Below are 19,751 nucleotides of genomic sequence, written 5' to 3' on the forward strand. Positions count from 1 at the left end.
CCCAAATGCATTACCTCACACTTCTCCAGATTGAATTTTAAAGGAGGAGAGCGGAGTATAGTGAGCCAGAGAGATCGAGAGGGGGAATTCCAAAGAATGGGACCTAGACTTTGCTGCTACTGGTGGGGGCGAGAGTGGGGCATGGGCAATGGCTTTAGGCTTACCAGTGTTGAGCTGACCCGATGTTGTAAATGACGGCACCTTAGTAAAACATATGTATACCGTTCAATGTGGTTCTGAGGACTACAGACCAGGTGGTAGGGACTTTAGGGAGGCGGGGGGAGGGGGGGGAAACCAGACAAGGATCCTGCCTTTGGTCAACCCCCCAAGCCCGCTGCTGAGAAGTACATATGTGTGGACGTCAAGTGAGGGCTGGTTCAGGCTCAGCTATGATGCCCCCTGCGGTTGAATAGCCGGGTGACTCTCGCTGCCTTGGCTCGCACATGAAGAAAGGAGCTGGAGTGAAGCACTGGAGGCCGGCCGGTGACTATGAAACTGTACCCCGCTAAATAAAAAAGAGGAAAGGACTCGCCTTTATACAGCGCCTTTCACGAGCCCAGGACGTCCCATCGCACTTCACTGCCAATGAAGTGCTTTTGAAGCATAGTCCCTGTGGTAATGTGGGGAAAGAGTCATCACCATGTGGAGGGGAGAAAATTGGATTCCTGATCAGAAATGCAAATGAGCTTTCAGTCCTGCTGGAGAATGAGCAGCTGCAGCAAGGCGGTTGCCAGAGAGCACTCTGTAAGGACGAGGCATTGTTGTCAGAGCCAGTCATGCGAGTGCGCACCAGTTCCATTTAATTAAATCGTCTGGTCGTTTGTCTGCACTCCTCAGTCCTGATTTACAGCATGATTTTTTTTTTTTTTTTAATTGTCTTTGAAAGAGAGAAGGAACTTGCATTTCGACGGCACCTTTCACGTCCCCTGGACGTCCAAAAGCGCCTGACAGCCGATGAATTGTGTTTTCCACTCTTGTTTTGTAGGCAGACGCAGCAAGCAGACAATGTGTGCACAGCAAGATGCCGCAAGCAGCAATGCGATAAATGACCTGGTGACTACATCGAATGTACAGCACAGAAACAGGCCATTCGGCCCAACTGGTCCATGCCAGTGTTTATGCTCCACGCGAGCCTCCTCCCACCCCTCTTCATCTCACCCTATCACCATAGCCTTCTGTTCCTTTCTCCCTCATGTACTTATCTAGCTTCCCCTTAAAGACATCTATGCTATTCGGCTCAGCTACTCCTTGCGGTAGTGAGTTCCCCATTTTCACCACTCATCCGTTTTGCTGGTGTTGATTGGCCGTCTGGGAGTGGCACCAGCTGAGCCCAGGCCCATACTTTGGCACAGCTCCCATACCTGGAGAAGGCAAGCCAGCCCCCTCAGATCTTTCCGAGCGGGTAGCCGGGCGGTGAGTTAGTGCAAATAGTCAAATTGTCCACTGTGCGGCGCCGACGTCTGTAGCTGCGGGCGCTACTCCAGAGGCTGCACCGCAGACTTGCGGCCTGCAGTACGTTCGCCCGCTGAGCTTCCCGCGGCTCCCCCTCACAGACAGGGGTTCGGGAAGCAGTGCGCTGTAAAGACGAGAACAGCTCCCGAGGAAAGGGTTAATAGTCAGTGCTCTAACAGCCACGCATCACCTGGATTTGCCTGCTTGGCATCAGCAGAGTGCATCCACTTCATGTCTACTTGTCCGGAATCTCTTTTCAAGAAGCCCTTCAATTCTGGATTATTCTGTAACAGTAGAAAGCTATTAAACACAAATGCTGCAACAGAGCCACAAAGGAGTGTAAGCATTTCACTTCCTCTTGCAGATCAATTCATTAAAGTTAAGTAGTAACCTTTAACAGATTTACCTCAGCAAATTGCCAGCCTATTAGCTGTGTTGGCAGAGTGTTAACCTCCTCCCAGCCAGCGAGTCACAAACAGCCATCAGTTGCCATCTGAATTGCCTTGACCTCAGCAGTGGAGGGGCTCCTCACGGGGGAGGCAAAAATTGGCGCAGGTCAGTCCCATCCCAAGGGACAACCTTACTGTCAGCAACAGAAGCAGAGTTGATGGGTTGTGTGGAGTATCGTCAAACCTGGGTCGTGCTGCTCTCTTGGGTTGAGGAGGGAGAAGCAGGCTGGTGAGATACTGCAATCAGGGACTGAAGAGGGGGGGTTGTAAAAACAATCATTTAAGACCCTGTCCTTTTAGTTAACACAGCCAAGAGCGTAGGCCATCAACCTTCTCCCAATCCCAACTATAAAAAGAAAGAACTTGCATCTCTACAGCGCCTTTCACGACCTCAGGATGTCCCAAAGCGCTTTACAGCCAATGACGTACTTTTTGAAGTGTAGTCACTGTTGTAATGTGGGAAACGCGGCAGCCAATTTGCGCACAGCAAGCTCCCACAAACAGCAATGTGACAATGACCAGATCATCTGTTTTAGTGATGTTGGTTGAGGGATAAATATTGGCCGCGACACCGGGGAGAACTCCCCTGCTCTTCTTCAGAAATAGTGCCATGGGATCTTTTACATCCACCTGAGAGGGCAGAGGGGGCCTCGGTTTAACGTCTCATCCAAATATAGTGGCACTCTGAGCTGTACCAGAGTAAGCTTGGTGGGGATTGAAGTGCTATGGTCCTCCTTCTCTGCTGGGAACCATCATCATCCACTCATTACCACTGTGGCCCAGCCAAGAAGGTGGGTGACCGTCGGCACAGCCACCAGCCATCTACTGTTCTGCATCACAAGTAGACACACAATTGGACTTGTGATTTGCCAGAACGAAGTTCCCAAGCGATAATCGCCCATATCACTTAAAAGTGCCACTGGGCTGGCCTTTAATTACACAATATTACAAGATGGGTTCAGCGGGAAAGGGCCCTTCATCCCATTTGTTCTCATCCCCCCAGAATAACAGCCCTACCCCTTCCCACGACAGCATCTAACTGTTTCTTCAATGAGTCCGGGCACATTTTATTACAATATGGACGTGCCTTTATCACCTGCGAGGTATTATACTACCGTCTTGAACATGTTTTCTTTTTGCTGAGGACAATAGCTACCTTTACAAGTGTAACTTTATTTGGACCGTTGCTTGGAGACCAGCTGGTTTGTGTTTGCCATTGTGCTTGTCTACCTGTTCTCTGGCATGTGGTTTAGATTGCCAACTGATAAAGCTTATGGGCTTTGCTTTGTGCTTTCGACACTTCAATTGGGAAATGTCGTCTGACAGCTCCCAGAAGTGAATTTAGTCATTGTTCGCTGGCGATGTGAGTTTTGCGCATATGCGGGTGAGAGTGTCAGTTTTGCCGTGGTGCTGAGCCATACAGGGCCCCTGACTTGGTCCCTGCTGTGTGCTGATCTCAGCTGGAGTGGTGGTAAGGGGGGCGGAGTGGGTGGTGGTGGGGTTGGGGGGGCGGGGGGGGGTTTGGTGGTTGGCCTCTGCCTCCCGAGGCCTAGGGAGGGGGGGGGGAAATCGGCCAGGGTTCCTCCTTGCTCCTGTTTGCTATCAGGCTGGACAATGCACACGTCAGGCGAGAACATGCAGAGTCACTTGGGCGAGGTACCAGAGTGGAGCTAGACCCTGTGGAACTGTACCCCAGTGTGAATCGTGACATCCAGCAGAGATGGTGAGAAAAGTACAGTAAAGGTTGGGGAGTGGGGTGGGGCTGTATGAAGAGCAGCGATGCCATGGGGAAAACCATCGTCTCCAAATTCCCCTCCAAGCCACGCATGATCCTGACTTGGACATATACTGCCCATATCCTTCATCGTTGTTAGGCCAATATCCCTATGTCAAGAAGAAGGCCCACTGCCACCATCATCGCAGGACAACTAAGGAGGGGCAATAAATGTAGCTTTTCCTGTCCCAAGAACATTTTTTTTAGAAAATAACAGATGATTGTCTATTATCATTTTGGGAGTGTGGGGAGGGAGGGGGCAACATAATCCATAAAGTAGTTAGGAGGGAAAATTGAATGTTAGCCATTATTGCAAGGTTGGAGTATAAGAGTAAGGAAGTCTTGTTGTGCACAGTTTTGGTCTCCTTACCTAAGAAAGGGTATATATGCCTTAGCGGCGGTGCAACAAAGGTTAGCTAGATTGATCCCTGGGAGGAGAGGGTTGTCCTATGATGAGAGATTATGTAGAATGGGCCGATACTCTCTGGAGTTTAGAAGAATGAGAGGTGATCTCATTGAAACTTATAAGATTCTGAGGGGGATTGACAGGGTAGATGCTGAGAGGTTGTCTCCCCTGGCTGGAGAGTCTAGAACCAGGGGGCACAGTCTCAGAATAAGGGGTCGGCCATTTAGGTCTGAGATGAGGAGGAATTTCTTCACTCAGAGGGTTGTGAATCTTTGGAATTCTCTGCCCCAGAGGGCTGTGAATGCTGAGTCTTTGAGTATATTCAAGCCTTAGATAGATAGATTTTTGGACTCTAGGGGAATCAAGGGATATGGAGATCAGGCGGGAAAGTGGAGTTGAGGTTGAAGATCAGCCATGATCTTATTGAATGGCGGAGCAGGCTCGAAGGACTGGAAGGCCTACTCCTGCTCCTATTTCTTATGCTCTTATGTGAAATAAATTGGAGAAGGGGGGATCATCCCAGTGGAGCTCCACCGTTCTGAGGACCTGGGAAACCAAGAGTTAAGAGTATGAGATGGTGCGATACAGTTTGATCCATGTAGACAAAATAGTCCTACAGTTTTCTCACGCGCTACTGTGCCTTGTAATAATTAATCCTATCTACATCAGAGAACGAAAAAGAAAAAAGACGTGCATTTATATAATTCCTTATCGCATCTCGCAAACATCACTAAGAACTTCACACGCAATTAATTACTTTGAAAAGCCCACATGGTTGGTATGTTGGGAAATGCGGCAGCCATTTTGCACACAGCAAGATCCCTCAAACAGCAACAAGATGAGTGGCCAGTTAAGCTGGGGTTTTTTTTTGGTGGTGTTGGTTGAAGGGGAAGGTTGGCCAGGGTTCCCAGGGCAGCCCCCCTGCCCTCCTTCAGGCCACGCTGTGGGACCTTGAACGCCCATCTGAGCCACAAGCAGCAGCACAGACACGATGGGCCGAATGGCCTCCTTCTGTGAGGTAAATTTCTATGATTAACTTCCCATCTGAAAGACGGCACCTCCTGGCAGTGCAGCGGCGCTCCCTCCGTACTGGCACTGGAAGGGTCAGCCTGGATTATGTGCTCAAGTCTCCGAAGTGGGACTTGAACCCAAAAAAACATAAGCAAAAGTTGTCACCAAGAAATCATATTATTCTGTTGGCTGCAAAAAAAAAAGCCATCAACCTATACTATATGTATTTTACCTTTTAATTAAAATCGATAATTAAGCAGCGCACAAGTCCACATACAGCAACTGTTCACAATGTCTACCAGGCGACTGTACCACGTGATTCCAACTGCATGAATATGAAGTTATATTTAATAAAACCTTGCCGGACATAACATAACTGTTATATAATACAGTGGTGAGTGGATAGGTGACAGTGAGTCCCAGAAATGCCACTTTCTTCTTTTCTCCTTAGATTTTTCTCCCCTTCCTCTCCTGAAGGCACCGATTCTTACTGAGATACAATTCCACTGATGTCAATCTTAGTGTGCGAGCCAAGACAGTGAGTTTCAGCAGATTATTTATTCACGTTGGGCCTGATCCTGTTCCCATTTCATGGGTACGCGTGTGCACTTTCCGCTAGGGGTCAGTGGCAATGTTCCCGCGAATTTTTTTTGGGCCACGCAGGCCCTTTAACGGGCTGCACGGCCCATTCAAAATTCCGCGAATGCACGGTTTTCCCCTTTACAAACTAACATCAGAACCGGGTCACAAACTAACACCAGAAACGGGTCACAAACTAACAGCAGAACCAGGCAACAAACACTGCTGAACGGAGAGGGGAACATCATGGTATCTGGTTCTGCTCATTGTCCACTGACCAATGATTCCATTAAGCTGCGTTTGTGACCTGGTTCTGGTGTAAGTTTGTGACCTGGTTATGATGTTAATTTGTTACCTGCTTTTGATGTTAATTTGTTACCTGCTTTTAATGTTAATTTGTTATCTGCTTTTGATGTTAATTTGTTATCTGCTTTTGATGTTAATTTGTTACCTGTTTTTTATGTTAATTTGTTATCTGCTTTTGATGTTAATTTGTTATCTGCTTTTGATGTTAATTTGTTATCTGCTTTTGATGTTAATTTGTTACCTGTTTTTTATGTTAATTTGTGACCTGGTTCTGGTGTTAATTTGTGACCTGGTTCTGCTGTTAATTTGTGACCTGGTTCTGGTGTTAATTTGTGACCTGGTTCTGATGTTAATTTGTTACCTGGTTTAGATGTTAATTTGTTTCCTGGTTTTGGTGTTAATTTGTGACCTGCTTCTGATGTTAATTTGTGAGCTGGTTCTGGTACTAATTTGTGAGCTGGTTCTGATACTAATTTGTGACCTGGTTCTGGTGTTAATTTGTGACCTGCTTCTGGTTTTAATTTGTGACCTAGTTCTGATACTAATTTGTGACCTGGTTCTGGTGTTAATTTGTGACTAGGTTCTGGTGTTAATTTGTGACCTGGTTCTGGTGTTAATTTGTGACCTGGTTCTGGTGTTAATTTGTGACCTGGTTCTGGTGTTAATTTGTGACCTGGTTCTGATGTTAATTTGTGACCAGGTTCTGTAGTTAATTTCTGACCTGGTTCTGATGTTAATTTGTGACCAGGTTCTGGTGTTAATTTGTGACCTGGTTCTGATGTTAATTTGTGACCTGGTTCTGATGTTAATTTGTGACCTGGTTCTGGTGTTAATTTGTGACCTGGTTCTGATGTTAATTTGTGACCTGGTTCTGATGTTAATTTGTGACCTGGTTCTGATGTTAATTTGTGACCTGGTTCTGATAATTTGTGACCTGGTTCTGTTGTTAATTTGTGACCTGGTTCTGGTACTAATTTGTGAGCTGGTTCTGATACTAATTTGTGACCTGGTTCTGGTGTTAATTTGTGACCTGCTTCTGGTTTTAATTTGTGACCTAGTTCTGATACTAATTTGTGACCTGGTTCTGGTGTTAATTTGTGACTAGGTTCTGGTGTTAATTTGTGACCTGGTTCTGGTGTTAGTTTGTGACCTGGTTCTGATGTTAATTTGTGACCTGGTTCTGATGTTAATTTGTGACCTGGTTCTGGTGTTAATTTGTGACCTGGTTCTGGTGTTAATTTGTGACCTGCTTCTGGTTTTAATTTGTGACCTAGTTCTGATACTAATTTGTGACCTGGTTCTGGTGTTAATTTGTGACTCGGTTCTGGTGTTAATTTGTGACCTGGTTCTGGTGTTAATTTGTGACCTGGTTCTGGTGTTAATTTGTTAAGTGGTTCGGATGTTAATTTGTGACCAGATTCTGGTGTTAATTTGTGACCTGGTTCTGATGTTAATTTGTGACCTGGTTCTGATGTTAATTTGTGACCTGGTTCTGATGTTAATTTGTGACCTGGTTCTGATGTTAATTTGTGACCTGGTTCTGGTGTTAATTTGTGACCTGGTTCTGGTGTTAATTTGTGACTAGGTTCTGGTGTTAATTTGTGATCTGGTTCTGATGTTAATTTGTGACCTGGTTCTGGTGTTAATTTGTGACCTGGTTTAGATGTTAATTTGTGACCTGCTTCTGGTGTTAATTGGTGACCTGGTTCTGATGTAAATTAGTGATCTCGTTCTGATGTTAATTTGTTACCTGGTTTAGATGTTAATTTGTTTCCTGGTTTTGGTGTTAATTTGTGACCTGGTTCTGGTGTTAATTTGTGACCTGGTTCTGATGTTAATTTGTGACCTGGTTCTGATGTTAATTTGTGACCTGGTTCTGTTGTTAATTTGTGACCTGGTTCTGGTGTTAATTTGTGACCTGGTTCTGATGTTAATTTGTGACCTGGTTCTGATGTTAATTTGTGACCTGGTTCTGTTGTTAATTTGTGACCTGGTTCTGTTGTTAATTTGTGACCTGGTTCTGGTGTTAATTTGTGACATGGTTCTGGTGTTAATTTGTGACCTGGTTCTGGTGTTAATTTGTGATCTCGTTCTGATGTTAATTTGTGACCTGGTTCTGATGTTAATTGGTGACCTGGTTCTGATGTTAATTAGTGATCTCGTTCTGATGTTAATTTGTCACCTGGTTTAGATGTTAATTTGTTTCCTGGTTCTGGTGTTAATTTGTTACCTGATTCTGTTGTTAATTTGTTACCTGGTTCTGTTGTTAACTTGTTAACTGTTTGTGGAGTTAATTTATTGTATGGTTCTGGTGTTAATTTGTTAAGTGGTTCTGATGTTAATTTGTGACCTGGTTCTGGTGTTAATTTGTGACCTGGTTCTGTTGTTAATTTGTGACCTGGTTCTGGTACTAATTTGTGAGCTGGTTCTGATACTAATTTGTGACCTGGTTCTGGTGTTAATTTGTGACCTGCTTCTGGTTTTAATTTGTGACCTAGTTCTGATAATAATTTGTGACCTGGTTCTGGTGTTAATTTGTGACTAGGTTCTGGTGTTAATTTGTGACCTGGTTCTGATACTAATTTGTGACCTGGTTCTGATACTAATTTGTGACCTGGTTCTGGTGTTAATTTGTGACCTGGTTCTGATATTAATTTGTGACCTGGTTCTGGTGTTAATTTGTGACCTGGTTCTGATGTTAATTTGTGACCTGGTTCTGTTGTTAATTTGTGACTTGGTTCTGATGATAATTCGTGACATGGTCTTGGTTTTAATTTGTGACCTGGTTCTGATCTTAATTTGTGACCTGGCTTTGTTTTTAATTTCTGACGTCTTTCTGTTGTTAATTTGTGACCTGGTCCTGATGTTAACTTGTGACCTGGTTCTGGTGTTAATTTGTGACCTGGTTCTGATGTTAATTTGTGATCTCGTTCTGATGTTAATTTGTGACCTGGTTCTGGTGTTAACTTGTGACCTGGTTCTGGTGTTAATTTGTGACCTGGTTCTGATGTTAATTTGTGATCTCGTTCTGATGTTAATTTGTGACCTGGTTCTGTTGTTAATTTGTGACCTGGTTCTGGTACTAATTTGTGAGCTGGTTCTGATACTAATTTGTGACCTGGTTCTGGTGTTAATTTGTGACCTGCTTCTGGTTTTAATTTGTGACCTAGTTCTGATAATAATTTGTGACCTGGTTCTGGTGTTAATTTGTGACTAGGTTCTGGTGTTAATTTGTGACCTGGTTCTGATACTAATTTGTGACCTGGTTCTGATACTAATTTGTGACCTGGTTCTGGTGTTAATTTGTGACCTGCTTCTGGTTTTAATTTGTGACCTAGTTCTGATACTAATTTGTGACCTGGTTCTGGTGTTAATTTGTGACTAGTTTCTGGTGTTAATTTGTGACCTGCTTCTGGTGTTAATTTGTGACCTGGTTCTGAAGTTAATTTGTGACTAGGTTCTGATGTTAATTTGTGACATGGTTCTGGTGTTAATTTGTGACCTGGTTCTGGTGTTAATTTGTGATCTGGTTCTGGTTTTAATTTGTGACCTGGTTCTGGTGTTAATTTGTGACCTGGTTCTGGTGTTAATTTGTTCCGTGGTTCTGGCGTTAATTTGTGACCTGGTTCTGGTGTTAATTTGTGACCTGCTTATGATGTTAATTTGTGACCAGGTTCTGATGTTAATTTGTGACCTGGTTCTGATGTTAATTTGTGACCTGGTTCTGATGTTAATTTGTGACCTGGTTTTGATGTTAATTTGTGACCTGGTTCTGGTGTTAATTTGTGACCAGGTTCTGGTGTTAATTTCTTAGTTGGTTCTGATGTTAATTTGTGACTTGGTCTTGGTTTTAATTTGTTACCTGGTTATGATGTTACTTTGTGGCCTGGTTCTGATGTTAATTTGTGACCAGGTTCTGATGTTAATTTGTGACCAGGTTCTGATGTTAATTTGTGACCTGGTTCTGATGTTAATTTGTGACCTGGTTCTGGTGTTAATTTGTGACCTGGTTCTGTGGTTAATTTGTGACCTGGTTCTGTGGTTAATTTGTGACCTGGTTCTAATGTTAATTTGTGACCTGGTTCCAATGTTAATTTGTGACCAGGTTCTGATGTTAATTTGTGACCTGGTTCTGATACTAATTTGTGACCTGGTTCTGGTGTTAATTTGTGACCTGGTTCTGATATTAATTTGTGACCTGGTTCTGGTGTTAATTTGTGACCTGGTTCTGATGTTAATTTGTGACCTGGTTCTGTTGTTAATTTGTGACTTGGTTCTGATGATAATTCGTGACATGGTCTTGGTTTTAATTTGTGACCTGGTTCTGATCTTAATTTGTGACCTGGCTTTGTTTTTAATTTCTGACGTCTTTCTGTTGTTAATTTGTGACCTGGTCCTGATGTTAACTTGTGACCTGGTTCTGGTGTTAATTTGTGACCTGGTTCTGATGTTAATTTGTGATCTCGTTCTGATGTTAATTTGTGACCTGGTTCTGGTGTTAACTTGTGACCTGGTTCTGGTGTTAATTTGTGACCTGGTTCTGATGTTAATTTGTGATCTCGTTCTGATGTTAATTTGTGACCTGGTTCTGTTGTTAATTTGTGACCTGGTTCTGGTACTAATTTGTGAGCTGGTTCTGATACTAATTTGTGACCTGGTTCTGGTGTTAATTTGTGACCTGCTTCTGGTTTTAATTTGTGACCTAGTTCTGATAATAATTTGTGACCTGGTTCTGGTGTTAATTTGTGACTAGGTTCTGGTGTTAATTTGTGACCTGGTTCTGATACTAATTTGTGACCTGGTTCTGATACTAATTTGTGACCTGGTTCTGGTGTTAATTTGTGACCTGCTTCTGGTTTTAATTTGTGACCTAGTTCTGATACTAATTTGTGACCTGGTTCTGGTGTTAATTTGTGACTAGTTTCTGGTGTTAATTTGTGACCTGCTTCTGGTGTTAATTTGTGACCTGGTTCTGAAGTTAATTTGTGACTAGGTTCTGATGTTAATTTGTGACATGGTTCTGGTGTTAATTTGTGACCTGGTTCTGGTGTTAATTTGTGATCTGGTTCTGGTTTTAATTTGTGACCTGGTTCTGGTGTTAATTTGTGACCTGGTTCTGGTGTTAATTTGTGACCAGGTTCTGGTGTTAATTTCTTAGTTGGTTCTGATGTTAATTTGTGACTTGGTCTTGGTTTTAATTTGTTACCTGGTTATGATGTTACTTTGTGGCCTGGTTCTGATGTTAATTTGTGACCAGGTTCTGATGTTAATTTGTGACCAGGTTCTGATGTTAATTTGTGACCTGGTTCTGATGTTAATTTGTGACCTGGTTCTGGTGTTAATTTGTGACCTGGTTCTGTGGTTAATTTGTGACCTGGTTCTGTGGTTAATTTGTGACCTGGTTCTAATGTTAATTTGTGACCTGGTTCTAATGTTAATTTGTGACCTGATTCTAATGTTAATTTGTGACCTTGTTCTGATGTTAATTTGTGACCTGGTTCTGATGTTAATTTGTGACCTGATTCTAATGTTAATTTGTGACCTTGTTCTGATGTTAATTTGTGACCTGGTTCTGATGTTAATTTGTGACCTGGTTCTGATGTTAATTTGTGACCTGGTTCTGGTGTTAATTTGTGACCTGGTTCTGGTGTTAATTTGTGACCTGGTTCTGGTGTTAATTTCTTACCTGTTTCTGATATTAATTTGTGACCTGGTTCTGATATTAATTTGTGACCTGGTTCTGATATTAATTTGTGACCTGGTTCTGATGTTAATTTGGGACCTGGTTCTGGTGTTAATTTGTGACCTGGTTCTGGTGTTAATTTGTGACCTGGTTCTGATGTTAATTTGTGACCTGGTTCTGATACTAATTTGTGACCTGGTTCTGATACTAATTTGTGACCTGATTCTGGTGTTAATTTGTGACCTGGTTCTGGTGTTAATTTGTGACCTGGTTCTGATGTTAATTTGTGACCTGGTTCTGATGTTAATTTGTGACCTGGTTCTGGTGTTAATTTGTGACCTGGTTCTGGTGTTAATTTGTGACCTGGTTCTGGTGTTAATTTGTGACCTGGTTCTGATGTTAATTTCTGACCTGGTTCTGGTGTTAATTTGTGACCTGGTTCTGATGTTAATTTGTGACCTGGTTCCGATGTTAATTTGTGACCTGGTTCTGATGTTAATTTGTGACCTGGTTCTGATATTAATTTGTGACCTGGTTCTGGTGTTAATTTGTGACCTGGTTCTGATGTTAATTTGTGATCTGGTTCTGATGTTAATTTGTGACCTGGTTCTGATGTTAATTTGTGACCTGGTTCTGATGTTAATTTGTGACCTGGTTCTGGTGTTAATTTGTGACCTGGTTCTGATGTTAATTTGTGACCTGGTTCTGGTTTTAATTTCTGACCTGGTTCTGATATTAATTTGTGACCTGGTTCTGGTTTTAATTTGTGACCTGGTTCTGGTTTTAATTTGTGACCTGGTTCTGGTTTTAATTTGTGACCTGGTTCTGATATTAATTTGTGACCTGGTTCTGGTTTCAATTTGTGACCTGGTTCTGGTGTTAATTTGTGACCTGGTTCTGGTGTTAATTTGTGACCTGGTTCTGATGTTAATTTGTGACCTGGTTCTGATGTTAATTTGTGACCTGGTTCTAGTGTTAATTTGTGACCTGGTTCTGATGTTAATTTGTGATTTGATTCTGGTTTTAATTTATGACCTGGTTCTGATGTTAATTTGTGACCTGGTTCTGGTGTTAATTTGTGACCTGGTTCTGATGTTAATTTCTGATCTGGTTCTGGTGTTAATTTGTGACCTGGTTCTGATGTTAATTTGTGACATGGTTTTGGTTTTAATTTGTGACCGGGTACTGATCTTAATTTGTGACCTGGTTTTGTTTTTAATTTCTGACGTCTTTCTGTTGTTAATTTGTGACCTGGTCCTGATGTTAATTTGTGACCTGGTTGTGGTGTTAATTTATTATACGGTTCTGGTGTTAATTTGTTAACTGGTTCTGGTGTTAATTTGTGACCTGGTTCTGATGTTAATTTGTGACCTGGTTCTGATGTTCATTTGTTACCTGGTTGTGGTGTTAATTTGTGACCTGGTTCTGATGTTAATTTGTGACCTGGTTCTGGTTTTAATTTGTGACCTGGTTCTGGTGTTAATTTGTGACCTGGTTCTGATGTTAATTTGTGACCTGGTTCTGATGTTAATTTGTGACCTGGTTCTGGTGTTAATTTGTGACCTGGTTCTGATGTTAATTTGTGACCTGGTTCTGGTTTTAATTTGTGACCTGGTTCTGATGTTAATTTGTGACCTGGTTCTGATGTTAATTTGTGACCTGGTTCAGATGTTACTTTGTGACCTGGTTCTGGTGTTAATTTGTGACCTGGTTCTGATGTTAATTTGTGACCTGCTTCTGGTTTTAATTTGTGACCTAGTTCTGATATTAATTTGTGACCTGGTTCTGGTGTTAATTTGTGACCAGGTTCTGGTGTTAATTTCTTACCTGGTTCTGATGTTAATTTGTGACCAGGTTCTGATGTTAATTTGTGACCTGGTTGTGTTGTCAATTTGTGACGTGGTTCTGTTGTTAATTTGTTACCTGGTTATGGAGTTAATTTTTGACCTGGTTCAGTAGTTAATTTCTGACCTGGTTCTGGTGTTAATTTGTGACCTGGTTCTGATGTTAATTTGTGACATGATTTTGGTGTTAATTTCTTACCTGGTTCTGATGTTAATTTGTGACCTGGTTCTGATGTTAATTTGTGATCTGGTTCTGTTGTTAATTTGTGATCTGGTTCTGATGTTAATTTGTGATCTGGTTCTGGTGTTAATTTGTGACCTGGTTCTGGTGTTAATTTGTGACCTGGTTCTGGTGTTAATTTGTTCCCTGGTTCTGATGTTAATTTGTGACCTCGTTCTGATGTTAATTTGTGACCTGGTTCTGATATTAATTTGTGACCAGGCTCTGATGTTAATTTGTGACCTGGTTCTGATATTAATTTGTGACCTGGTTCTGATGTTAATTTGTTACCTGGTTCTAATGTTAATTTGTGACCTGGTTCTGATGTTAATTTGTGATCTGGTTCTGGTGTTAATTTGTGACCTGGTTCTGATGTTAATTTGTGACCTGGTTCTGATGTTAATTTGTGACCTGGTTCTGATGTTAATTTGTGACCTGGTTCTGATGTTAATTTGTGACCTCGTTCTTGTGTTAATTTGTGACCTGGTTCTGGTGTTTATTTGTGACCTGGTTCTGATGTTAATTTGTGACCTGGTTCTGATATTAATTTGTGACCTGGTTCTGATGTTAATTTGTGACCTGGTTCTGATATTAATTTGTGACCAGGTTCTGATGTTTATTTGTGACCTGGTTCTGATATTAATTTGTGACCAGGCTCTGATGTTAATTTGTGACCTGGTTCTGATGTTAATTTGTGACCAGGTTCTGATGTTTATTTGTGACCTGGTTCTGATATTAATTTGTGACCTGGTTCTGATATTAATTTGTGACCTGGTTCTGATATTAATTTGTGACCTGGTTCTGATGTTAATTTGTTACCTGGTTCTAATGTTAATTTGTGACCTGGTTCTGATGTTAATTTGTGATCTGGTTCTGGTGTTAATTTGTGACCTGGTTCTGATGTTAATTTGTGACCTGGTTCTGATGTTAATTTGTGACCTGGTTCTGATGTTAATTTGTGACCTGGTTCTGATGTTAATTTGTGACCTCGTTCTTGTGTTAATTTGTGACCTGGATCTGGTGTTTATTTGTGACCTGGTTCTGATGTTAATTTGTGACCTGGTTCTGATATTAATTTGTGACCTGGTTCTGATGTTAATTTGTGACCTGGTTCTGATATTAATTTGTGACCAGGTTCTGATGTTAATTTGTGACCTGGTTCTGATATTAATTTGTGACCTGGTTCTGATGTTAATTTGTGACCTGGTTCTGATATTAAGTTGTGACCAGGTTCTGATGTTAATTTGTGACCTGGTTCTGATATTAATTTGTGACCTGGTTCTGATGTTAATTTGTGACCTGGTTCTGGTGTTAATTTGTGACCTGGTTCTGTGGTTAATTTGTGACCTGGTTCTGATGGTAATTTGTGACATGGTTTTGGTGTTAATTTTTTACCTGTTTCTAATGTTAATTTGTGACCTGGTTCTGGTGTTAATTTGTGACCTGGTTCTGGTGTTAATTTTTTTCACTGGTTCTGATGTTAATTTGTGACCTGGTTCTGATGTTAATTTGTGACCTGGTTCTGGTGTTAATTTGTGACCTGGTTCTGATGTTAATTTGTGATCTGGTTCTGATGTTAATTTGTGACCTGGTTCTGGTGTTAATTTGTGACCTGGTTCTGATGTTAATTTGTGACCTGGTTCTGGTGTTAATTTGTGACCTGGTTCTGATATTAATTTGTGACCTGGTTCTGATGTTAATTTGTGACCTGGTTCTGGTGTTAATTTGTGACCTGGTTCTGATGTTAATTTGTGACCTGGTTCTGGTTTTAATTTGTGACCTGGTTCTGGTTTTAATTTGTGACCTGGTTCTGGTGTTAATTTGTGAGTTGGTTCTGATGTTAATTTGTGATCTGGTTCTGATTTTAATTTGTGACCTGGTTCTGGTGTTAATTTCTGACCTGGTTCTGATGTTAATTTGTGACCTGGTTCTGATGTTAATTTGTGACCTCGTTCTGGTGTTAATTTGTGACCTGGTTCTGATGTTAATTTGTGACCTGGTTCTGGTGTTAATTTGTGACCTGGTTCTGGTGTTAATTTGTGACCTGGTTCCGGTGTTAATTTGTTCCCTGGTTCTGATGTTAATTTGTGACCTGGTTCTGATGTTAATTTGTGACCTGGTTCTGGTGTTAATTTGTGACCTGGTTCTGATATTAATTTGTGACCTGGTTCTGATGTTAATTTGTGACCTGGTTCTGATATTAATTTGTGACCTGGTTCTGATATTAAATTGTGATCTGGTTCTGATGTTAATTTGTGACCTGGTTCTGGTGTTAATTTGTGACCTGGTTCTGATATTAATTTGTGACCTGGTTCTGATATTAATTTGTGACCTGGTTCTGATGTTAATTTGTGACCTGGTTCTGGTGTTAATTTGTGACCTGGTTCTGATATTAATTTGTGACCTGGTTCTGGCGTTAATTTGTGACCTGGTTCTGGTGTTAATTTGTGACCTGGTTCTGATGTTAATTTGTGACCTGGTTCTGGTGTTAATTTGTGACCTGGTTCTGATGTTAATTTGTGACCTGGTTCTGATATTAATTTGTGACCTGGTTCTGGTGTTAATTTGTGACCTGGTTCTGATGTTAATTTGTGACCTGGTTCTGATATTAATTTGTGACCTGGTTCTGATATTAATTTGTGACCTGGTTCTGATATTAATTTGTGACCTGGTTCTGATGTTAATTTGTGACCTGGTTCTGATATTAATTTGTGACCTGGTTCTGGTGTTAATTTGTGACCTGGTTCAGGTGTTAATTTCTGACCAGGATCTGATGTTAATTTGTGACCTGGTTCTCGTGTTAATTTGTGACCTGGTTCTCGTGTTAATTTGTGACCTGGTTCTCGTGTTAATTTGTGACCTGGTTCTGGTGTTAATTTGTGACCTGGTTCTGGTGTTAATTTGTGACCTGGTTCTGGTGTTAATTTGTGACCTGGTTCTGATGTTAATTTGTGACCTGGTTCTGGTGTTAATTTGTGACCTGGTTCTGGTGTTAATTTGTGATCTGGTTCTGATGTTAATTTGTGACCTGGTTCTGATGTTAATTTGTGACCTGGTTCTGATGTTAATTTGTGACTTGGTTCTGATGTTAATTTGTGACCTGGTTCTGGTGTTAATTTGTTACGTGGTTCCGGCGTTAATTTGTGATCTGTTTCTGGTGTTAATTTGTGACCAGGTTCTGATGTTAATTTCTGACCTGGTTCTGATGTTAATTTGTGACCTGGTTCTGGTGTTAATTTGTGACCAGGTTCTGGTGTTAATTTCTTACTTGGTTCTGATGTTAATTTGTGACTTGGTCTTGGTTTTAATTTGTTACCTGGTTATGATGTTAATTTGTGATCTGGTTCTGTTGTTAATTTGTGACCTGGTTCTGGTGTTAATTTGTGACCTGGTTCTGGTGTTAATTTGTTCCCTGGTTCTGATGTTAATTTGTGACCTGGTTCTGATGTTAATTTGTGACCTCGTTCTGATGTTAATTTGTGACCTGGTTCTGATGTTAATTTGTGACCTGATTCTGGTGTTAATTTGTTAACTGGTTCTGATGTTAATTTGTGACCTGGTTCTGATGTTAATTTGTGACTTGGTTCTGATATTAATTTGTGACCTGGTTCTGATATTAAATTGTGATCTGGTTCTGATGTTAATTTGTGACCTGGTTCTGGTGTTAATTTGTGACCTGGTTCTGATATTAATTTGTGACCTGGTTCTGATATTAATTTGTGACCTGGTTCTGATGTTAATTTGGGACCTGGTTCTGGTGTTAATTTGTGACCTGGTCCTGGTGTTAATTTGTGACCTGGTTCTGATGTTAATTTGTGACCTGGTTCTGGTGTTAATTTGTGACCTGGTTCTGATGTTAATTTGTGACCTGGTTCTGGCGTTAATTTGTGACCTGGTTCTGGTGTTAATTTGTGACCTGGTTCTGATGTTAATTTGTGACCTGGTTCTGGTGTTAATTTGTGACCTGGTTCTGATGTTAATTTGTGACCTGGTTCTGATATTAATTTGTGACCTGGTTCTGATGTTAATTTGTGACCTGGTTCTGATATTAATTTGTGACCTGGTTCTGATGTTAATTTGGGACCTGGTTCTGGTGTTAATTTGTGACCTGGTCCTGGTGTTAATTTCTGACCTGTTTCTGATATTAATTTGTGACCTGGTTCTGGTGTTAATTTGTGACCTGGTTCTGGTGTTAATTTGTGACCTGGTTCAGGTGTTAATTTCTGACCAGGTTCTGATGTTAATTTGTGACCTGGTTCTCGTGTTAATTTGTGACCTGGTTCTCGTGTTAATTTGTGACCTGGTTCTGGTGTTAATTTGTGACCTGGTTCTGGTGTTAATTTGTGACCTGGTTCTGATGTTAATTTGTGATCTGGTTCTGATGTTAATTTGTGACCTGGTTCTGATGTTAATTTGTGACCTGGTTCTGGTGTTAATTTGTTACGTGGTTCCGGCGTTAATTTGTGATCTGTTTCTGGTGTTAATTTGTGATCTGCTTGTGATGTTAATTTGTGACCAGGTTCTGATGTTAATTTGTGACCTGGTTCTGATGTTAATTAGTGACCTGGTTCTGGTGTTAATTTGTGACCAGGTTCTGGTGTTAATTTCTTACTTGGTTCTGATGTTAATTTGTGACTTGGTCTTGGTTTTAATTTGTTACCTGGTTATGCTGTTAATTTGTGATCTGGTTCTGATATTAATTTGTGACCAGGTTATGATGTTAATTTGTGACCTGGTTCTGATGTTAATTTGTGGCCTGGTTCTGATGTTAATTTGTGACCTGGTTCTGATGTTAATTTCTGACCAGGTTCTGGTGTTAATTTATTACCTGGTTCTGATGTTAATTTGTGACCAGGTTCTGATGTTAATTTGTGACCTGGTTGTGTTGTCAATTTGTGACGTGGTTCTGTTGTTAATTTGTTACCTGGTTATGGAGTTAATTTTTGACCTGGTTCAGTAGTTAATTTCTGACCTGGTTCTGGTGTTAATTTGTGACCTGGTTCTGGTGTTAATTTGTGACCTGGTTCTGATGTTAATTTGTGATCTGGTTCTGATGTTAATTTGTGATCTGGTTCTGTTGTTAATTTGTGATCTGGTTCTGATGTTAATTTGTGATCTGGTTCTGGTGTTAATTTGTGACCTGGTTCTGATGTTAATTTGTGACCTGGTTCTGATGTTCATTTGTGACCTGGTTCTGGTGTTAATTTGTGACCTGGTTCTGGTGTTAATTTGTGACCTGGTTCTGTTGCTAATTTGTGACCTGGTTCTGATGTTAATTTTTGACCTGGTTCTGGTGTTAATTTGTGACCTGGTTCTGATGTTAATTTGTGACCTGGTTCTGATATTAATTTGTGACCAGGTTCTGATGTTAATTTGTGACCTGGTTCTGATATTAATTTGTGACCTGGTTCTGATGTTAATTTGTTACCTGGTTCTAATGTTAATTTGTGACCTGGTTCTGATGTTAATTTGTGATCTGGTTCTGGTGTTAATTTGTGACCTGGTTCTGATGTTAATTTGTGACCTGGTTCGGATGTTAATTTGTGACCTGGTTCTGATGTTAATTTGTGACCTGGTTCTGATGTTAATTTGTGACCTGGTTCTGATGTTAATTTGTGACCTCGTTCTTGTGTTAATTTGTGACCTGGTTCTGATGTTAATTTGTGACCTGGTTCAGATGTTAATTTGTGACCTGGTTCTGATGTTAATTTGTGACCTGGTTCTGATGTTTATTTGTGACCTGGTTCTGATGTTAATTTGCGACCTGGTTCTGATATTAATTTGTGACCAGGTTCTGATGTTAATTTGTGACCTGGTTCTGATATTAATTTGTGACCAGGTTCTGGTGTTAATTTGTGACCTGGTTCTGGTGTTAATTTTTTTCACTGGTTCTGATATTAAATTGTGACCTGGTTCTGATATTAATTTGTGACCTGGTTCTGGTGTTAATTTGTGACCTGGTTCTGATGTTAATTTGTGATCTGGTTCTGATGTTAATTTGTGACCTGGTTCTGGTGTTAATTTGTG

The 19,751-nt window shown here is 40.9% G+C and overlaps 1 protein-coding gene across 4 annotated transcripts in view; it reads left to right on the plus strand.

Moving 5' to 3' along the window:
* The window catches only part of rbms2b (RNA binding motif, single stranded interacting protein 2b), a 353,672-nt gene that overhangs the window by 168,250 nt on the left and 165,671 nt on the right, over window positions 1–19,751 (plus strand). Inside the window, exon 2 of one of the 4 annotated variants that reach the window (XM_085972728.1) lies at window positions 5,544–5,630. The exons of the other annotated variants lie outside the window; for them this stretch is intronic. Within the exon in view, the coding sequence (XP_085828854.1) occupies window positions 5,602–5,630 (29 nt within the window). The 5' untranslated portion in view covers window positions 5,544–5,601. The remainder of the gene's footprint in view (window positions 1–5,543; window positions 5,631–19,751) is intronic. 4 annotated transcript variants of the gene reach the window in all.

The sequence above is a fragment of the Somniosus microcephalus genome, chromosome 33, assembly GCF_052327205.1.
Source record: "Somniosus microcephalus isolate GS21.2 chromosome 33, FLI_Smic_1.0, whole genome shotgun sequence".
Lineage (NCBI taxonomy): Eukaryota > Metazoa > Chordata > Chondrichthyes > Squaliformes > Somniosidae > Somniosus > Somniosus microcephalus.